Source organism: Schistocerca gregaria, chromosome 3, assembly GCF_023897955.1.
Source record: "Schistocerca gregaria isolate iqSchGreg1 chromosome 3, iqSchGreg1.2, whole genome shotgun sequence".
Lineage (NCBI taxonomy): Eukaryota > Metazoa > Arthropoda > Insecta > Orthoptera > Acrididae > Schistocerca > Schistocerca gregaria.
In genome coordinates, this window is record NC_064922.1 from 211,363,578 (window position 1) to 211,386,189 (window position 22,612).

General features: G+C 36.6%; 1 protein-coding gene across 5 annotated transcripts in view; it reads right to left on the reverse strand.

Moving 5' to 3' along the window:
* Positions 1-512: 512 nt before the first annotated feature.
* LOC126356312 (uncharacterized) overlaps positions 513-22,612 on the reverse strand; it is a 769,127-nt gene continuing 747,027 nt past the window's right edge. For all 5 annotated transcript variants that reach the window (XM_050007272.1, XM_050007273.1, XM_050007271.1 and 2 more), the window contains 6 exons: positions 22,293-22,559; positions 18,457-18,555; positions 18,075-18,270; positions 14,586-14,784; positions 13,446-13,644; positions 513-4,362 (listed from right to left, as the gene is read on the reverse strand). In XM_050007272.1, the coding sequence (XP_049863229.1) occupies positions 4,251-4,362; positions 13,446-13,644; positions 14,586-14,784; positions 18,075-18,270; positions 18,457-18,555; positions 22,293-22,559 (1,072 nt within the window). In that variant the 3' untranslated portion in view covers positions 513-4,250. The remainder of the gene's footprint in view (positions 4,363-13,445; positions 13,645-14,585; positions 14,785-18,074; positions 18,271-18,456; positions 18,556-22,292; positions 22,560-22,612) is intronic.

The following is a 22,612-nucleotide window of genomic DNA, read 5'->3' on the forward strand; positions in this document are numbered from 1 at the left end:
GTGCTACAACGGGAAACACCCTTTGTCATGTCTGTAGCAGTGTTTTGCAGAGTGTCGATGTGGAAAATAAAGAACCGCTGTGTGCACAACATTTTTCCAGTAACAGTGAGGCAGCAAAAAACTTTTTCTGAGTCAAACTCAGGACTGCTACAATCATGGCATAGAGCAAGTTGTACATCATTAACTGAAAATGTGTAAATTTATGGGGATCTTAAGTAGAGAAGAATTAATAAATCTTCAAAAGTTGTGATTTATATCCTCCCAAAGGGACAAATCTTATGTAACTTGGCCATCCCTTTATGTGTGTCACACATTCAGTGGTGGCTCACCAATGTCAGCACACATGCTGGTTGGTAAAGTGCTTCCTATTTATTCATTTTAACTAAAACAGACACATTTGACACCACATATGTTTTTTATTTTGACCTGTGAACAGGCATAAGCCTCAATATTAAATAAAGAGAAGGGTAAGAAGAACAAAATTGTAGTTCAGTAACAGCATTTAATATTTCAAAAAAAAAAAGTTATATCTGGCCATGACTGTAAACAATGAATGAAATAAATAATAACATGCTACTACGCAACATGGTGATTGTGCATACAGTTGCACAGCAAGAAATGAATTATCTACATAGACTGTACACGAAAGATTTACATATTTGACACAAACAACACACACATACACACATGCTCATATATGTATATATAACTATATTAAGTATAAATAATCTTACATGACTAGTACTGAAGGATGATCACATTAATTAAGCCTAATCACAATCTCTTCACACACATTTTCCACATTTTGTCACATTACATCACATCTTCTTACAAGAGAACATTTCTCAAATAAATGTGGAGAAAAAATGATAGGCATTAAGAGAAGAAAAAAATTAGGAACAATGTCAAGTGATAAATGGAAGAATAATTCAGCCACCAAGTTTTGTACAAAAGAACAAAGCATATTAAACAAGACATAAAAAGCATTGCAGTAAACACTTTCGAGTAAACTAGAATTGTTTTTAGACTGCTGATATTAGGTTTCCCTGAAAATAACCATTTGTCACACAATCATATTGCTCTGTGATTTACAAATAAACACACAAATCTTGCACAAGAAAACAACCAATGAAGCAAGTAACTGTTTAAAATTTTCGCATCACGTCTTTGTTTAAGCTGTAAGTTTGTAAATACTATGTCCATTCCTGCTGCTTATGAAACATTTCTGTCAGTCTAAGACCAATATACCTGTACTTCCCCTAGGTGATTACAACACAATATTCTTGATCATACACACAGCTTGGTTTATGAAAATATCAATTTCAGAGCCTTTGAATTATAGTGTGGCTTACCAGTCTAAATTCTTATGAACACAAACAGCACACCCTCAAGATAATTTTTTTAAATATTAAATTTTTGAAAATTAGACTAATTTTAAATGAATTGCCAAAAGCATACTACAAAGTTTTGCTTTCCTCTATCTATACAACAGTAAGTGGATAATAGTGATTCTAAAAGGAAAATTTCTTTCATGTCCCAAAAGTTTAAAATCAAAGACATATGTATAAATAAAACAAAAATGACAGAATGACACCACACATACCCTACAGTATATACTGAACTAGCCACATACATTTATAACAGTAACAACAACAACAATAATATTGTGAGACTGTATAATTCTTAGCATGTTGAAAAATGCTTAAAAATTCACAGTGCTGCATGCAGTTTTAGTGCATGTAATCATATAATGGACATCAAAAATGTGCTGTTATATTTTCAAAGCCTCTTTAGAGGACATAGCAACTAGTGTGTGAGTAATACTGAAGTATATACAGCCTCAGAATTTTGCCAGGTTTGTTGAAATCATATGTTCTGACACAGAGATTCAAGTTTCAAGAAATGGTTTGGTGAATAATAAGGTACAATTGCATGTAGCCATGAAGAGAATTTCAAAACCTCCCTTCTCTAATCATAATGAAACAGAAATGTCTAATCTCTGCATGGCAAAAAGAAGTTTATTTCTACAGTTGCCAGGTGAGCTAGGAGTAAAAATAATAAAAGAACAAAAAGGAGCAGCATTCAATGTAGTATCATCAAATAAAGAAACAAATAAACGTATTTATGAGGAAGATAAATACTATATTGCTTGAATACAATATTTTGCTTTAAAGCAATCATAATGTGCTGTATGAGAGTGTAATTGACTAGGAATTATAGCTGATTTAGTACTATGTGCAAATACTACTGTATTTAAATTTTGAGCAATCCCAATAAAGACACTTAGAAGTGCAGCTATTAATGAATTTAGCTGCACCAAAGAAATTGGTATATTATTATATTTGTTGGAACATGATAATCTTCAGGCACAAATAATATGAGTTATTTAATATTGTGAATTACTGCAAAAAACAAACAAACCTAACAAAATTCTGAAAGCATACATTATGTAAAACATGTGTTGCAAGCTTGTAAAGAGACAAACTCAGTATATCTACATTTTATATAAAGCTCAAGAAATTCAATAACTACAAAACTGGAATGACAAGAATTTATTGTAGTTTCTTTTAATACTAAAAACGAGTAGCATATAAAGCAGAAATCAAATGAGGTTGAAAGTAAAAATAATACCAGTTAATTCAAAAATATTTGTTTCAGATGATATTAATTACAAGTAAACATGTATTAGCATATGTGCAAAAGCTGTAACTTGAAAGAAACATGCAAAGTATTCCATCTCAAATTTGTCAAGATTGTTGGCCCCTTGTTGATGCACCTCTCTTATTTGAAATGAATACTTAAAGCTGTTCCATTTAGAAATCTGTGCTGAATAAAATATGTGGACGCAACATAAATTTAGTTTTCTAAACACTTTAATGTCATTTATTTGTTTAATTTTTAAATATATATTCAAGGCAAGCACTGGTTGGCCGGAATGCGTAGCAAAATGTCTTGCTGATTCAGCAAAGGTGACAGAGATAGCTTCAACTCTTGAGCTGTTAACATCTCTTGTCAACAACTGCAAAATTTCAGTGTACAACAAACATTGTTTGAAAGTCTCTATGTGACATATTCATATTATATGAAATTACTCAGCACTTATGCAGTAAATCTTTATATGAAAATTCTGTGATAATGCAATCAACTACATGAAGCATTATCTAAGGAGACTAAAAAATCTGCAGTCAACTAATTTAAGTATCCTGATAAAGTTTTGTAGTTGTGTTTCTGTCTCACAGTTTCATACCACTGCTTACAGCATAAATCTTTACATTGAGAAACATCTCAGTCTATGTTTAATATGGATATAAAAATAACTGCCGCATTATTACACTGTTTGCAGCAAAGTATTTAAATTTTTATGCTATGACAATGCAGAGAGCTGGATATTCATAATTAAAGTACTCACAACAAGAGAGAAGTATTCATTTATATGAAAGAAATGTTTAATATGAACATTTGCAATTTCTTTGCTGATCAAAAATCAATACATATAAATTTTTTGTGTGCATGCTCATAGTAAAATAGCAAGCTTTGTCCGAAACTTTGGGACCTGAGAATTGATGGGGAAGCAAGCTAATATATTTCTTATTTTTCACATTTCAAACAGAGGAAAAATTTACAATACAAAATAAATTTCTCTTGTAAAATATCTTAATGATTTTCATGTACACATTACATGGAACAGATCACTGACCATGCTGTATTTCATTTGCCACATTTCACTGGCAAAAGATTAACTATAGCCCTTGGCTAAAATCTCCCGTACAAAAGCAAAGTACCAGTCAATGCACAAGTGAATTGTAACAGGCAAGATACTTGTTTCATTTTACACAAATATTAATTATGTTGATAAAATATCACTATTAAGTCTTTTAACCTCTTCCAGCTTTGGTAACTAGCTGTAACATCGTATATCTGACCTGTAACTGTAAGTGATATAACAGGCGATTCTACAGAAAAATAAAATACTAAATGCCACAAAACTCATAAAGGGAACTCTTCCTAAACTGCACATCTTAAATTACACACAAAGATGCAAAACTCAATAGCTAATGCAGCTGATTCAATATGCCTGAGAATTTAGTTAACCATGTGACACTGTTGAATATGCTGTTTCCAGCATAACAAAACAGACTTCACAACTCATCACACATGCTGTCCTGATGAGTAGCCCTCATACGGCAGCTTTCTTTGGTCACAATTTGCTGTATTTCTATCAATGTGCTACTTTATAACATTTTGGCATTTCATTCTATACCAAATGTGTTTGTCTCTTCAACTGCCAGAAGTAACTTCTCATAAAGTACTTCTGGTGTGGGGTATGGTGGCAGGTCCAGACGATTAAAACATGTGTGAGCCCTACAACATAAAACAAATCTTTTATGTACAAAAGAAAATACACACTGAAAATTATTTTTACAAATAATTACAGTTTCTGAAAGTGAATAAGAAGGAAGAAAGATGCTTAATATGAGACTTGTGGCAACAGTAACCTTCTACTAGAACCTCTGCCATCCCCACTATTTTTAAGTTCACTAAAATAACACTGCAGAGTTCATGGTATTTTATTGATATCATCAGTTACAGTTACAACTCCTATAATGATGGCAGAAAAAAAAGAACTGCAATGAAACCACATTACTAGATAATGACAAATTTTATGAGCAACACAGAACACCGACTTGATAATAATGTATATTCAAATATGTATTCTTGAATAATCAACTTACACATTGCCATTTCAACAATAAATGATCACACCAGTAAGGAATATGAAGAAGATTCAAAGGCAAAGTGATAACAAAGTAGAGAAGTGACACCAACAGAACTTTCTGAGCTGTGTAGCAAAGAAATGGATGGTAAAACAGGAGTCCTATCAACAAATGACATTTGAGAAGCACCTACAAATAATGAATACTCACAGGTAGCATTTACAGAATGTACAAAAAATACTCTCCTTGTGCATCAAAGTCCTGTATTTCTGTTCTACAAACACCTTTTACAGCAAACAGAGAAAAACCTTTTTTTCTAGATCTTATGTATAACTCTGTATTTCTGCTGGCTGACTCAAACTTCAGTATGCTGAGGGTCTCACCCCAAGGCCTTCACAGACAGCCACTATCCCTCAGACCTGGTCCACTAACAGATCTCATGTGCCATTTCCCTTAACACCCCAAATCCTCCCACCACCCCCAAGTACCAGCCATAAAGGAATACCTTCTTTGTCACCCAGTACCAACCCAGACTAAAACAACTGAACCACATTCTTTGCCAGGGTTTTGATTATTTATCATCATGCCCTAAGAGACACCCTACCCAAGAGATCCTTCCCAACCCTCCTAGTCCATCCCTATGCCACTCCCAATCCTAACGTCTTGCCACAAGGATCTTATCCCTGTGGAAGACCCAGATACAAGACTTGCCCAATACACCCAACCAGCACTTCCTATTACATTCTTGTCATGGGTTTGTCTTATCCCATCAGGGACTGGGCCATCTGTGAAAGCAGCCATGTCATTTACCAGCTCTGCTACAATCATTGCACAATTTTTTTTTTTATATTGGTGTGACTACCAAACAGCTGTCCACCAGGATGAATGGCCACTGCCAAACTGTGGCCAAGAGCAAAGTAGACCACCTGGTGGCAGAACATTCAGCTGAACGTAACATGCTTCATTTCAATGACTGCTTTGCTACCTGAGCCCCCTGGGTCCTCCGCTCCATGACTAGCTTTTGTGAACAGATGGGAGTTATCCTTACAATATATTCTCCGCTCCTGTAATTATCCTAGCCTCGACCTATGGAAAGATTCTGTCCCCACACCCTCTGCCCAACAGTTTCAATTTCCCTCTGTCCTATCACATCCCACCCTCTTTGTTTGCTGCCCTTTGCCAATGCACCCACCCATCTTTCCCCACGCCTCATTTTCCCTACAACCTCCAGATGCCATGCCTGTTGGCATTCCAGTCCCTGCACACATCCCCCCCCCCCCCCCTTACCTGTACTCTGCTATCCCTTCCCCTTTCCCACCCCCTCCAGATTGCTGCTTCAATCCCACAAGATAGTGACATTCTAGTCCAAACTGCCACCAGAGTTGGCAGTTATGTGTGTGTGAGGTGTGCTTGCTTGTGTGTGTGTGTGTGTGTGTGTGTGTGTGTGTGTGTGTGTGTATGTGTGTGTGTGTGTGTGTGTGTGTGTGTGTTTTTCTGACAAAGACTGTGGCTTAAAGCATATGTGTAAGTGTTTTAATTATGCCTGTCTGCAACTTAATGTGCCATCTTTATGGTAAGTAGCAATCTATCTTTTCCTATATTGTTGATGATATCCCTACCTGCAGTTTCCATTGTTTGAGTCATTTGTGGTTATATGACTTAATGCAATGTCAAAGCCAGTGTCTCTGAAAGTTCTAGGAGGGAGTATGAGAATATATTATAATTCTAAAATGACATCTTTGTGAATTAAACAATGATTTATTGTGTAATCACTTGAAGGGAAAAATATGGGTATGCTGCTCACCAATCTACAATGCAGACTGAGTATTGCATCATAGTGTGACACTCTTATAACTGAATGTGTTACAGGGACACAAATTAAAATGACAACATGATGTAACTACTTGTATATGAAAATTATGACAACTGCTTGTCTTGATCTCATGCTCTGACATTTATAGCTAAATAGGTCTCAGGTGAGACTGTTGAGAGCATACTTCTACTAAGGTTTACTCTGTTCATGTATCTTGCCAAAATCTTCAAGCCCTGTCAGGCTAGGATAAAGTTCCTGGTATTGCCATGTGAAAGTTCCTGAAAATTCAGTAGTCTGACTCAGGTGAAAGACTATTGGGAGTGACAGACTGAAGATAATCCAGCTGTGGCTTCAGACCATGGGGTTTTCCCAGCTGCTTTTGCATCCCTATCTTGACACTTGAAGTTTTGCTAAACAGACAATAACGTGGACCTTAGAAACCCAGCTACATCTACTATGTTTTATGTATGGACAATGACTTGCAGATAGTGTAGTGATGTTGGAAGAAAATCTTGAAGAGATAAAATGATGCATAGTAGAGTTGTCAGAAATTTGAGTGTATTACTCAAGAAGAACACAACACGGAGCATATTCAGGTGTAGCCTTTATTGTAGACATGAAAATTAAAATGAATAGTACAACTGAAGGAATTTTGAACAGAATACAAAGGTTTGTCCTAAAAATAAACAAATGTCATTCTGTGGAAATCAAATCCAAACTTCTCTGATGAATTACAAAAATATAAACAACAGCAAATATCACAACAAGAGGAAAATGAGGGATTTTAATTTGACAAAAATACATAAATTAAATAAAAATTCTTCAGTGAGAAACTCTGGATATGCAATCAGAAATGATAGAGATCACGCATTATTAGAATTTGGAAAGAAAAATGTCATTGCCTTTACCAGTTCTTCCAGAAAAAACTAATAGCACTACAAATGAACCCAACTATTCAGGATGTTACAGTACTAAACCACATTTAAATTGCAAGTAATCACAAATTAGAATAAAGACAAGAAAATAAAAACTAAAGGTGGGAAAAAGAGGCTCATTAGGGACGAAGAAAAAATGTAGATTATGGAAATTTATTTAAGAACAGGGTATTACATCAGACTAAATATTATGCTTATACTACATCTGCTTAACAAGTGTATTTTGGATAACAGGTGATGCTTGCATGAAGATAGTGAAAAAAAGGAACTTCAAGTGAAACAAGGCATTTAGTAAAGAAATAAAAACAATAATATGAACACAGTAGAGTAAAGACTATTCAGTGATGTCTTTGAGATGGTGTGAAAAGATATAATGAAAATTTGATAAGTGAAGAAACAGAAAAAAAATAAGATCATGGAAAAAAAACATAAAACTTTTGTTGGGTAGACATCAAATTTCATCAGTTAACATGTCTAATGGCACAGTAGGTCTAACTAGCAATAGAGACAAAACTGTAGGAGAATTTTAAGACTTCTTTAAATGTTTGCATAATTTAAGAGATGGTTTGCAAACACACACAGTTAACAATGAAAATAGTGGCATCCAGAAGTAAGGCTACATATTTTGTATACAGTCATTTGAGATATGAAAATAGGAAGGACACCATGACATCATGATATTTAAATAGAAATGATTAAAGCTGCAGGTAAAAATACAAAAGGATTTTACAACATTATTTAAGAATATCTGAGGGCAAGAAAATTCTCTAAAGTGGAATAACATTGTAACTGTTTGACTTTAAAAGCAAGGAGAAGACAAGATATATAATACATATTTCTTGGCCTGTTTGACTTTAAAGGCAAGGAGAAGACAAGATATACAATACAGATTTCTTGGCCTCGTGTCTAATGTACATGGTACTCATCAAATTATCAAAATCTTTAAGGAGAAAACATTGATTTACATCAGGCACAGGGAAAAGCAGTCATCACAGGTGGATGTAGCACAAAAGAATACTTGCAAGTTTTGGACAATATAATAGAATAGGGTAGTCGTATGAATCACCACTTTGACTAGGATTCTCTATACATTTCAACAACATTTGTGCTAAAAGCCCTTGAGAAAGTATGCATTAGTTCAGCCTATGTCAGTACACTGAAGAATATATATGTGTCAAAGCTGCAGCTTCCATTAGACATTGACGGGGAAATGAGATATTCATAACTGAAAGAGGTGTTAGAAAAGGAGATTCCACATTGGTAAAGTTTTTCTCAGCAGCTCTAGAGAAAGTTCCAAACTGGAAAAACAATGAGTGGACAAACTTCATAGACCTAGTTTGAAAGTAAGGTTGAAAATCAATTACATGAAACTAAAACAGTGTACACAGTCAAGTCACATTAAAATGACTACCACCTGTGTGTGACATCAACTTGTAATAACTACTCACAAATGGCAGATAGCAGCACTAGCAGTGGAAGATACATAAAGTGTGTCAGGGAACACACAAACAGTGTAGCTGTTGTCGTAATGTATAAACAGAGTGATTTATCTGACATCCAAAAGGCATGACCATTAGCTTTTGGACCAAGGGTGGAAAAGGAGATTCCACATTGGTTAAGTTTTTCTCAGAAGCTCTAGAGAAAGCATAGCTAAATGGTACTATCCCAAACAGACATCAAGGCAAGTGCACTGCACCAGGGGCCATAGATGATGGGTGAAAGACGGATGCGGGGATGCGCATGAATGAATAAACATGCAGTTGTTGAGCAACTGACTGTCCAGATGAATTGAGGGGCTATCAACAGTGTCTTCTCAATGACCATTCAGTGAACACAGCTGCAAATGGGCCTCTGCAACAGGCATCTGGTTCATGCACACATGCTGGCTGCTATTCAACAGAGATGAATGCACTGGGCATCCAGTAAGTGGCAACAAGTAGCCTTCTCAGGTGAATCGTATATTATATATATCAGACATATGGCTGTTGGCATGTATGGCTTGAAACATCTGAAAACAAACACCCTGCAACAATCGCTGGAAGGGTCCAGGTCAGAGGAGGGAGTGTTATGGTCTGGGGAATGTTTTTGTGGCATTCCCTGAGTGATCTCATCACCCTGGAAGGCACAAGTATGCCTGTATCCTTGAGGCCACAGGTACTCCTACATGTAGTCTGTTTTTCTTCAGCACAATGACATCTACCAGCAGGACATGTAATGTGTTACACAGCTCACGGTGTATGTACATGGTTGAAAGAGCACTAGGATGAGTTTAGCTTATTACCCTGGCCACCAAACTCCCCAGGTTTAAACCCAATTGAGAATCTGTGGGACCACCTGGATCAGGCTGTTTGTGCCGTGGTTCCTCAGCTAAGAAAGCTAACACAGCTGGCCATAGCACTAGAGTTGGCATGGCTCCATATCCCTGTCAGTACCTCCCAGAGACTCGATGAAACTTTTCCTGCACATCTTGCAGCAGTTCACTTTGGAAAAGATGGTTATTCAGGCTTCTGACAAGTGGTCACATTAATGTGACTTGACAGTGTACAATCAACACATTATGCAGAAAATGGTACAAATTAACAATGAAGTCAATTGATAAGATTAGGTTAAGTGAAGTCAATGATTGGACTGACAGTAAATGAAATGAAAACAGAACAATAAAATGGAATGAAGTGCTTGTTGTAAGCCAAAAAGGGCCTTCAAAAAAAAGCTTTCCATGTGTCTGAAGGGCAATGTGCATGCTACTAGTTTTAATTTAAAAGCAGTTAGATAGGGACTTTTAATGCAAGGGACATTCGAAACCTAAGGCATTCTTGGCAAGCAATGGAGTGATGGATGTTGAGAATGGCTAGACATGACAGAGGACAGGCTTAAGTCAAAGACATAACATCATCCATAATGGAAATGAAACAGGTAAATAACACATGTAGCAAGGTGAATGGATAGTAGATGGAGAAAGATACTACTTTGCTGGATTTGAAGAGGCGATATAAGACCAAGAGAACGGCCTAATGAAAAGTGAGTGGATGGCATTAGAAAACATGCAGAAGTGACAGTGATGCATAAATGTAAAAGTCTGCAGAAGGCCTTTGTCCAACAGGGGATATTAAATGCCTCACTATGATGATAATGATGATTATTATGATGATGCAGATTAACAAAAAGTATTATTTTCAAGAATACTGACTGTCCTATTTTAGAAATACCCATTTACTAAGAACAAAATTTTATGTTCATCTAACAGCCACATGAATATCATTACTTGCTTTAAAATTATCATTAATAGCAGAAAACTTCATATAACATGTATTAGCTTATGCTTCACAAATGTGAGTGTTAAAGACTAAATGCCTCTTTTTCTGTTAGTTATGCTTTAATTGCCTCTTTTTCTCTTAGTTATGCTTTGCAGTTTGAATAATAAAAGTGAACAAAGAACGACATGATTTTCCAAAATGAAATGTTTACCATTATATTAATGGGTTCTAAGTCATGCCTGTCTGTGTACCATTTTGTTGGAAGCAATAATTTACTGTGGCATCTTCAGTAACCAGAAATGAGAACTTGCAGTTTGAAGGCCGTAGACAAGTTGATATAAGAAGAGCCCTGCCAGCAGCACTGTTGCTATCTTCCAGCTGCATAACAATAGAAACACTGCCACATAAACGTATACAAAATCGCATTTCATGATTGTTTGAGGTACACTGAAGCTGCTGCACCCAGCCCATTACAACAGTAAGTCATCATGTTTTGCTGATTTGTATACTTTTAGTATGTTAATCAGTTGTCCTGGAATTTCACTTATTGAAGGTATGCAGTGGCCACTCATTCTGTCTCTATGTAATTTTGATGCTTGAGTTGTTTCACTTAGGATATCTACTGCAATAAAACCTAGTTTTAAAGTAAATTAACTAGATTACTGTCAATAATCTGTGCATAAAACCTCCATGTCACAGGAAGAGAGAATGCAATGGCTGGAATGGTTTAAATGATGGCGACTCAAAGAAATGGAAAATGATATCATTTCAGCCATCACTCTTCTACATCTACATCTACATTTATACTCCGCAAGCCACCCAACGGTGTGTGGCAGAGGGCACTTTATGTTCCACTGTTACTACCTCCCTTTTCTGTTCTAGTCACGTATGGTTCGTGCCTACTACTGATGTAAGGAACAACTTGGGATTTCCGAAAGAATGTCTCATAGCAAAAACTTGTGAAAAATTAAGCACTGCAAAACCCGGACAATGTAAAAGCAGTTGCCATCATGGCTATATACTGAAGAGGTCAAGAAATCCATGCATGTTAAAAAGCAGCTATATCAGAAGTTCTTTACTTCTGAGAGAGAGCAAAATTGTAACGATTATCATGAAGCTAGGAATACAGCAAAGACAGCAGTTGTGGTGGCAAGATCAGTCCTCTCCAGTCGAATCAGTGTTAAACTTGAAACACCAACTGTAGAGTAAGAAATCTATCAACTTGTGAAGCAGCATCATAGACAAAGATTGGATATAGAAAAATTCTGTGGAATCAGTGCTGAAGAAGATAAATATGTCACCAGAAGGAAGCAAGGAGCATAGCAATGGTGGCCATATTTTAAGAAAAGTTGCAATGAGGTCTTTCCACATGTTCCAATTCCAGTGTTAACATTTGTACAGGGACCCATTGCGCCAACCACTAAGAATGATGTAGTTGGTGCATTGCATAAAATGAAAACTGGAAATGCAATGGGACCAGGGAACATACCTGCAGATCTGTGGAAATCAAAGCACTTGTTTTCAGCTGAATGGTTAACAGATTTCTTCAACAAAATTATTGAAGGATCCCACCTTATTGTACATGTAGCACAGAAGTTCCATTTTAGAAGTAGAGCAGTAGCTGAGCTGAATGTAGCAACTGTTGCCCAATATATCTTCTCACACACACAATCAAGGTCTTGGAACACCTCACTAATAAAAGTTATCAATCTCACCACCAATCGATGTGGACTCATGAAGGGCAATGGGATGACAGATGAGATCCATGCTGGCTGAAAAGCACTATAAGATGTCAAAGCGCCTACACCTTGCCTTCCTTGACCTTGAAATGGCATTTGACTGAGTGCCACATGAGTAGCAAGGTGGGTCAGATTGCGTTACCATGACTCAAAGAGCCAGATACAATCTGGCAATTTTTCTGTTTCTGTAGAAGTTCATCAGGGATTTGCTCTCTTGCCTCTCCTCTACATCACAGTCAAGGATACAGTCACAAGAAATCTTCAGAAAACCACACCCTGGACATCACTGTATGCTAATGTTGTGCTACTGGCCTCCAAAGATAAGACTGATCTGCAGTCTCAAGTCCAAACCTGGAACAACCTTGCATAAGTAGGTCTACCACTAAACCTAAAGAAAACAACAGTATCTCACCACAAATCTAAATGACCCACATACCATCAGAATCAATGCTGCTGTTTTCCCAACAATAAGGGCTTTTAAGTACATACACTCAGCAGTTGCTGAAGATGCACTGTACGATCCTGAATGCTGGCCTTCAACAAAAGAAGTGGAACAATGACTTGCTGCCACAGAAACAAGGATGCTCAGGTGGACATCTGGATTAACACTGCATGCTCACATCACAAATGATAAAGTTCATAAGTTGTACAGGGTAGCATCATTAGCAGACAAGATTAAAGACAGTTATGATGGTATGGGCACATTCATAGAGCAGACACAACAACAGTTGTTAAGATTGATTATAGTTTGAGAGTAAATGGTAAACAGTCTTTAGGATGACCTAGGCATTGATGGCTTGACACACTGCACAATGATCTCAACATCTCAGGCCTGCACTCCGATCAAGCACAAGAGTGGATAAAATGGTGACAGAGAGCCAAAACAACATACCCTGCCAGAGTGTGGGACAAATGTTAAGGAGGAAGAAGAAACGATTCAGTAAAGATAAAGTATACTAGCTTATTCTACATATAATGTAAATCATTACCTTGGAAGTGAGTTTGGCTTTCCCCACTTCTCAATGCAAAATTTCCGTGGCCCAGTACTGCCCCTCAGTGCAGCAAATCCCTCATAGGGGATGCTAGATGTTCCTGTCACAAACTGTAATAATCTCAACCTCTGTTCATTTGTAAACCTCTCTATTGCTGCCCAGAACCACTGCATAACTGGATGGTTATCATGATATCCTGAAACATAGTGGGAAACATCATTTTAAAATCTAGTATTATCCATGTGACACTGAAACACTTTGTAAAATATGTAAAAGAGTAATTCACAAAATATTGACTCAAGTATGAGAATATGATAAATATTCTCTGCATTTACAACTAACTTTTGTTGTATTATTGTATACTCTTGAATGCACAAAGGGTGAAACAAATACAGAAAGAGCAACAGGAAGCCACTGATTTGAATGGAATCACTGCTCCCCTTCATGACTCAGAAGTGCATTGTAAATCACATATTCTCCAAGCAGACTGTTCGTGCTCAAACTTCACTTTATAAATTGTTCTGGCAACAGTTATATGAGTGACACTGTACTTGTGGCTTTGTATAACACTTGTCTGTTAGGCCAGTCCAGACACTAGTGTTTGTCTGCTTACATCACACCTGCACAGACAGATCAGAGCATGTGGACTGGGCTTAACATCTCAATCCTCATGGTGTCTGAGGTGGCCTGCACTTGCTTTTTATCTTCCACAACCTAGCTTTCTTTCACCCTCCTACTACCCCCCTCTGGAGGAAGGAACTAGTAGTTTCAAAAGCTAGGATAATATTGTCACTATTATATGTGTCTCAGGGCAGTATTAAATATTTTGTCTCCTAAAGTTAAGCACTGACCAGCAATTTTGTCTCAGTTTATTAGCTACATACTAAAAACACCAAAAAGAAATTCTTGAGAGTATGACATAGTAAACAGTGTTTATGTGAGCAGTAATTTACAACAACTCATTATGGCTATAAATTCAAGATACTCTCTTGACATCAAATTCCTGACAGAATAACTATTAAAATTAACAAACATACAATAATAATTGTGCACCACATATTAAATGGAACTTTTTTAATTATAACTGCAAACATTTATCCACATTATTTTGGAGAATAATCCTTGAGATTTGCTGACCTGATCTGTATTCTGTGTTTTTCCTCCAGTCAACAAGATCAATTTCTGCAGTTCCAGCAATAACTAATTCCAACTCACGGGCATCAAAAACGGACACAAGGCGAGGGTCTACAACTTCGTAGAAACCTCTGACTAGTGATTCTGTTTGTTCAGCTACTCCTCTCTCCAGCCTCCAACGCACGATACGTTCGAGATACTCCTTTTAAAAGAGAAACAGGATAGTCTTTAATTTAAAAGTGCAATAAATTTGGGAATCTGTTTTAAAATTTATTATTCTTATGACTGTTATTGGTTTTCATCTGCAATGATACAGGTCATCAAACTGTGTGGAGATGCCGTGACAGGATACCATGGACTAAGTCATTCAGACAAAGTCTGAGTGTTTCATTTCATGTATGGTAACAGAAAAGTAAGATACAAAATTTGCTACTGAAGATGATGGCTATCAGAAGCTTAAGATAAAGTACTGGGTGAAAATCAAGAACCTTGCTTTTATACCGTTTTGCCCCATCTCCTTTGTTTGCTGGTTCCAATAATTCTATCAACAACACATATATAGTTTTAATGTTTACCTATAAAGAAATATGACAAAAAAGAAAAATTCCCAAAAATTTTTTAGACAATGGAAAATCCAGGATGAAATAATTATAATATTATCAAAATGATAGAGTGCTACTCACCATATAGAAGAGGCACGGTGTGTAACTTGCACTTACGTGAATGTGTGTGTGTGTGTGTGTGTGTGTGTGTGTGTGAGAGAGAGAGAGAGAGAGAGAGAGAGAGAGAGAGAGAGAGAGAGAGAAAGTTTTCTACATTAGGAGGAGCCCTTTTGGTTGAAAGCTCACATGTTCAGCAGTATTTTTTCTTGTGCCTGTCTGCGACTCAGCACCTCCTCTATATGGTTAGTAGCAATCTATCCTACTCAGACTACTTGAAGCAGGAGGACTTTATTTACAAATGTTATGGGAAAGAGAAACAAAAAATAAGGGAAGTAGGTTGCACAAATATAGGGTTCAGAGGAAGCCAAAGGAACAGCGCGTAAATTGAACAGAGAAGAGTAAAACAGTTGAGTGACCTATGAAAGTTCCTTGTATTGGGTGGCTATAAATAAAGTACAGCTTCTTACAGAGATCCAGTATTGGCCGAAAACTTGGCAGAGAAACTCGGCAGATATTCTAATGTGTAAATGCAGAACTGATTTACGTCAGAAAAAAATGCTCTAATTTTGGTCATCAGATGCAAATTTGGCACTGCGAATGCAAGAAAGATGTATAGAAATGTTTCCATATGTAACAGATTAGGAATGGGATGTTGGCAGAAGAGGACACACACATGAGAAGTGCAATTTTGTCATTAACTACCCCTTACACATTTTGTTCAATATGAGCCTCAGAGATGTCGACAAGATACTGTACAGTGCCAGATCTGCATCTGGTGGATAAAACTGGAACAATTTTTTCCAGTGTAAACTGGTTCAACATTAGCACATTAGCATATCTACCAAGTTTTGTTGCCATAAGATACCTACAGCCCACACTGGACCTTGGTGAGTAACTGCACTTTAATTGTAACCACCTGAAATGTCTTACAGATTAGGAATGGGATGTTGGCAGAAGAGGACACACACATGAGAAGTGCAATTTTGTCATTAACTACCCCTTACACATTTTGTTCAATATGAGCCTCAGAGATGTTGACAAGATACTGTACAGTGCCAGATCTGCATCTGGCAACATATGGCAACAACAATGAACAAAGAATTTAAAGATGAGGAACAGAAACTGTTCTGAATACTTGGTTGGTAATATTTATTATAACAATCATCAGAGGTCAACAGGGAAAATTCAAGCAGCTAGGTACCATGTTATGCATGAACACATTTGCAAATATTTTTATCATATTACATTTACCATCACATAATTCTGGCTCAAATAAATTTTTGCTTTGTAGCTTGAACAGGCAATGGCCTGGAGTTTGGTCTTGAGCAGCCAATGGGAATAGTTCCTGTAGTCCACTAGCATCAAAGATTTGAATAATGGCAAGTTATACTTTTTATTTTATAGCAAAACAAGTGAATCAAAAATATCATCTGTCTGTCACTCAACTTAATATCTCCAATGTTTCTGAACAAGGAGGTGCTATAACTATTAAATGTTCTAAAAAATTTTCAAAGCAGAATGCAAGAATGAAGATTTTTTAAGAGATCATAGTGTTTAATGGGCACAAAAGAACTTAATGCCATGTGCTAAACTGTGAAATAAAAGGATTCTGCCAACTGTGAGTAAGGTCAAGTATCACACAAGAAACATTCATGATCACTTTAGCATTGTAGATTCATTTAATAGATAGCAAATTTAAAAATTACTTAAATGTTAGAATGTACACTGGGAAGTGTTGGTCCATAGTTGCTGAAGGCTTTGAGTAACAATAAACCCACACCAACACACCCAGTGTGTTCATCTCATTTCCTGGACACACATTTGATTACAAACAGTTAAAGCAGGAAGAAAGATTAAGAGTTTAATGTTTTATTGATGTTGAGATCATTATAGGTGGAATATGAGTTCAGCTGCACAAAGTTGACGAAGAAAAATGGCTGAATGAATAATAGAAAATCCAGGACAGAATGTGCCAATATTATGAAAATGTGGTTGCTGCTCACCATATAGTGGAGGAGCTAAGTCACAGGTAAGCACAACAAAGAGGCTGTCACAAAGTAAGCTTTTGGCCAACAAGGCCTTAATTGGAAATACATAACGCACACATGCACACACACACACACACACACACACACACACACACACACACACACACACACACACACACACACACACACACACAGGCATGCGCGCGCGTGTGCGCTAATGTTACTCATACACATAGACCACATCCCTAGCTGCTAAGCTATACTCAGCAGCCAGAGACTGTAGTCACGTGTGTGTGAGTTGCATTTGCAATAATGTGTGTGCATGTGTGTTGTATATTTCTGCTGAAGACCTTGTTGGCTGAAAGCTCACTTTCTGACTGTCTTTTTGTTGGGCCTATCTGTGACTCAGCATCTTCGCTATATGGTCAGTAACAACCATCCTTTTCATAATACTGAGTTAATAATAGCTACATTTTCATGAACTGATGTTACAAATCCTTGTCAGAATCACTGGAATGTGATTTGAACTTTGCTCCTCTCAAACTCCATACCAGGATGTTAACTAATGTGTAATTTCCTTCATAAATGTCAGCCAGATTTAAGTTTTATGGAATGCCCATTTTTGTCTGTCTCAAATTATGATATTCATTCTACAGTTTTTACGTACCACTTAGTTTAAAGAAGAAAATCAGAGCCGTCTTAAAATTTTCATTGACAAAAGTAGTGATGTCAGAAACACAGCAACATACTCTTTTTTATGGCTGCTCTTTATGACTAAAGGTGGTTATCCTCAATATAGAAGTTATTCTATGAAGAGTATAGAACATCAAATACTAATGTACCTTCTTGTTTTTTTCTGTGACAATAATATTTCGGCCACCAGGCTTTAGCTCGCGTTCTACTACTTGACCAAAAACCTCCTCTGTAACAGCAAAAGTAAGATCCAAAAAATCACCAGTGATATCATTTTCTTTGATCCACAGAAGGCTCTGATGAAATTCTGCATCCAGTGATTCAAGATCACTCAAGGATACTGGCCTGCAAAAACAAAGGCTTGTGTTTAATAAATTAGGGAATACAGCTTTTTGTAAATAACAAAATTATATGTTGCCATTGTTTAGTTACTACAATCTTACAGTCTCTCCATAGTTTTGTTATTCAGTGACACATATAATTTATAATTGTACAACAAGAAGTGGCCTGTTTCATGCTCACAGTACTTACAGTCTCAAGAGAGCCTTGTAAAATGGCCGCGTAAAGAATGCATCCAAGAGGTACTGATGCACCAAAGCCAGCCCTAATACTCGACCACTGAAACGGAACCTGTAAAGATACACATTTACAGTAAAATGACATTTAACCCTATGTCATGCAAAACCCACAATGTTTCAGTCAACATGCACATGATTGCTATATGTGCCACAAATGTATGCCAAAAACATACAAAACAGGGGAACTAATACATAGTAACATGAAGAAATTAGACATAAGGCACAGAAACATGCCTTAGTCCATGGCCTAATGTCCATAATATTGATATCACCAAGAGTGATACATTTAAATTTTGTTGCCAATGATTAACATATGTACACAAATATATAACTCAGTAAATTAAAAGGAACTGCATTCATACAAGGTTAAGTGCAGGGGATGAATCTGCCCTGCTGCACACAGTAGTACACTTGTTTTCACTAGTGTTTGATGTTTAATTTACAACATTTCATTAAGCAAAATTACATAGTCCCTGTATAAAGAATAGAGCATATCCTGAAATTAGCACATAATTCCATGTTTCTGACTATTGCACATCCTCCAATTGTGTCTAGTGCAGCTGTAGGTGTCAGTAAATTAGTCAGAGACTGGCTGGAGGAAACATAAGATACAGTCCTTTGACTAGAGCGTATAACTGCCCAGCAGATGCAAGTTGTTAAGTAGTGCACTTCAAATGGTCAATTGTGATACCATCATAGGAAGCTATGAGAAAACAGAGTACGTGATCTTTTAACAAAAAAGGGCAAACAGAGTTTTACATCGTGTGTTGTGGCATACTTTACACACTACATAGAGAAGCATTTTCTTTGAGAATACTGTTGCATTTGTAATTAAAAATAAATTATCTTTAGTTATGTTATATGGTGAAGTTAGGTGGCTCAGTAATTAATGCCAGGCTATAAATTCAAAGGCCTGGGGTCCACTAATTGTTTTTCTGTTAGCTATCATTATGTCAAAATACAATTAAACATGAATCAATCTCAATGAAATAGTTTCTTTTAATGTAATTAGCCAGAATAGCCCCAATAAATTTTTTGTTACATAGAAAAACATATATTTCATTAATCTTAACTTATTTTTTCTGATTTTCATGTCAAAACTAATAATATTATGTTTCTTTAAATTCAGGTGGAATCTTCAAACTTTTCCTTACTCTGCTAGTAGTTTCATCCTTGTAGAAAACAAAATCAATTATGTCCTGCCGATTCTGTATTCATTATTCAGAATTTGAATGTTTTACTGTCATGTGTTCAAAAGTGATTTTTTCCCTGCATATCTAATCCTTCTGAGGTGCACATAAACAATCATGACAATTCATGAAGTTTTTTGTGTCCAAAAACATCCCAAATTTCTGAGGAAAACAACAGCTAGTCAGCCACCTATTTGAATTTCACATCCTTTCCCATTCACCTGGAGGAAATCATGGATTCCAACTGAAATGGCAGGATAATTCCCACTCCAAAAAATGTGCTCAATAATGGTCCAGATTCACCTAAAATGCTTAAAAAGAAACACGGAATATCATCAAAATGAAGGGATTATCATTTTGAGCACAAGCCTATCTATTTCTATCATACTTATAACAACAGAACTTTCAGCTGACAATAACAGCTTAGCGTGTACAGAAACATATTTGTATTTATTCCTTTTATGAACAGGTGCACATCTTTTCTTTCAATTATATTGGGGACTTAACTGACAAGTTTAAATTTTAAATACAAGGAACAGTCAACAATTTTTCATTTGAGGACATTGCTGAAGCATATATGCAACCCAATGTGATTCTGATGTATGTAAACTACGACTTACAGCCAAGGCATTAGTGTGGACTTTGAACAGAAACTTTTGATCACCTCTTAAACATTTGTACTAACTAAAACTGTATTCATACATTTCAGTAGCAGCTTTTTGCAGATGATGCACTTATCTATAATGAAGTACTGTTTTAAAGAAGTTGCATAAATATTCAATCAGATCTTGATAAGAATTCAAAGTAGTGCAAAAACTGACAACAAGCTTTAAATGTTCAGAAACATAAAAATGTGAACTTCACAAAGTGAAAAGTTTAGTATCTTATGACTAAAACATCAATGAGTCACTGTTGGAATCAGCCATTTCTTACATATACCTGGGTGTAACACTTTGTAGGGATATGACATGGAATGACCACATAGGTTAAATTGCAGCTGAAGCAGATGGTAGACTTCTGTTTATTTGTATAATACTGGGGAAGTGCAATCAGTCTACAAAGGAGATTGCTAGCAAACCACTCATGCAACTAGTTCTAGATATTGCTCAAGAGTGAGGGATCTGTACTATATTGGGCACAGAGAAGGGCTGCATGAATGGGCCAGGTTTCTTTGCTGTGTGGGAGAATGTCACAGAAATACTGAAGGAGTTGAACTGGATGACTCTTGAAGATAGATATAAACTATTCTGAGAAAGTCTATTAACAAAATTTCAAGAACCAGCTTTAAATGGTGATTAAAAATAAACTACAATCCCCCATGTATCGCTCACATAGGGATCATGAGGATAAGATTAAAATCATTACTGCATGCACAGAAGCATTCAAACAATCATTATTCCTACACTCCATACATGAGTGGAACAGGAATAACATAATAACTGTTGCAATGGAACATATTTTCTGCCATGCACCTCATGGTGGTTTGCACAGTGTAGAGGTAGATAACACACAATACCTTCTGATTCAGTGTGAGGATCATTTATCCATCAACCTTTTCTGCACTGTGAGCAAAGAGGGAAATTTGTTTTTCATCTGAATTATGTTCTGCCTCTACAATACAGCAAATGGACTAGTGGCAAAGTTCTTTAATTTTTTGTGGTGATCATTGGCAAGGTGGGCCAAGGGAGTGCTATCTCCTATCACTTAATTTATTAATATCTCACCGGCTATCACATCCAACAGAGTTGGAAGATGATAGGATCTACATTTCACAGAATATCATTGCAAACTCTAAAAAACAAAAGAGCTTCAAAACACATAGCAGACATCAGGAATTTAACTCTGCTATGAACAGTGGTATGGGAGTAACCGTAGTTCACAATCTGGTTGGAGTCCAGGCAGCCAAGTACACATAACAGGAAAACTCACAGCACCTGAAGAAGATGACTAGTTCAGGCAGTGAAATATTGTTGCAGATAACTGAAACAAAAACTCGGCAGAATGCCCAGAAGCACACTTTTAATCAATTGCACTGAGGAAACCTGAGAGATCACTTCCATCTACTGGTCTCTGTCAAATTACCACCTCATCTGTTTCATCATCACTTCTTATGACAGCACTAGCTAGAAACTCTGATTTACTGGCCAGTTAACTGGACGACTAACTAACTACATTCCAGCTATATTACTGCCCCAGCTGTCTGCTCCAACTGCACGCTGATTGCTTGTTGGCTCCTATAGTAGCTCTGGATATAACTCAAACTCTCAACTTATTCACCAGTTAACCCTTGATCTGCTGACCAGCTCCAATAGCATCTATTCATGGCATCAAGTAGGCAAATAAGCTTTCATCCCCATACAGGGATTAATCATCTTGCGAAACATTCAAAAGATAATTTATAAATATTGCATTTGAAGCATATAACACATCATCATTTGTCACCAACATGTGTCAGCCTCCTTGGGAGCTATCAATACTTTCACTATTTTGAAACAGGTATATGCCATTAAATAAATTATACTTCACAAATGTTGTATTTATTCTACATCTACAAAAAAACTGCTCTGTACATATTTTTAAAGCTCTCAAATTCACTTACCACTCATGGTGATTGTCAACAAATGCTGACATGGGTGACACTTGCACAGTGTATGTATCGTTTGCAGAATATTCAAACAACCCATAATAGGGATTGAATAATTCTCGTGAAAGCAAGAAGAAGAACTCTCTGGATGGACCCCCATAATCTAGTCCTTCCTCCCGATCAAATGTAACATATAACTTGCACTTCTGCAAATCTTTCTTGGAGGCAGCCATTATTTTGTTAAATGCATCTTCAAGTAGATGCTCACGACGAATGTGTAGCCTATGAAAGATAAAGTTCACATTACAAATGTACAGCAACCAGTTCCAACATCA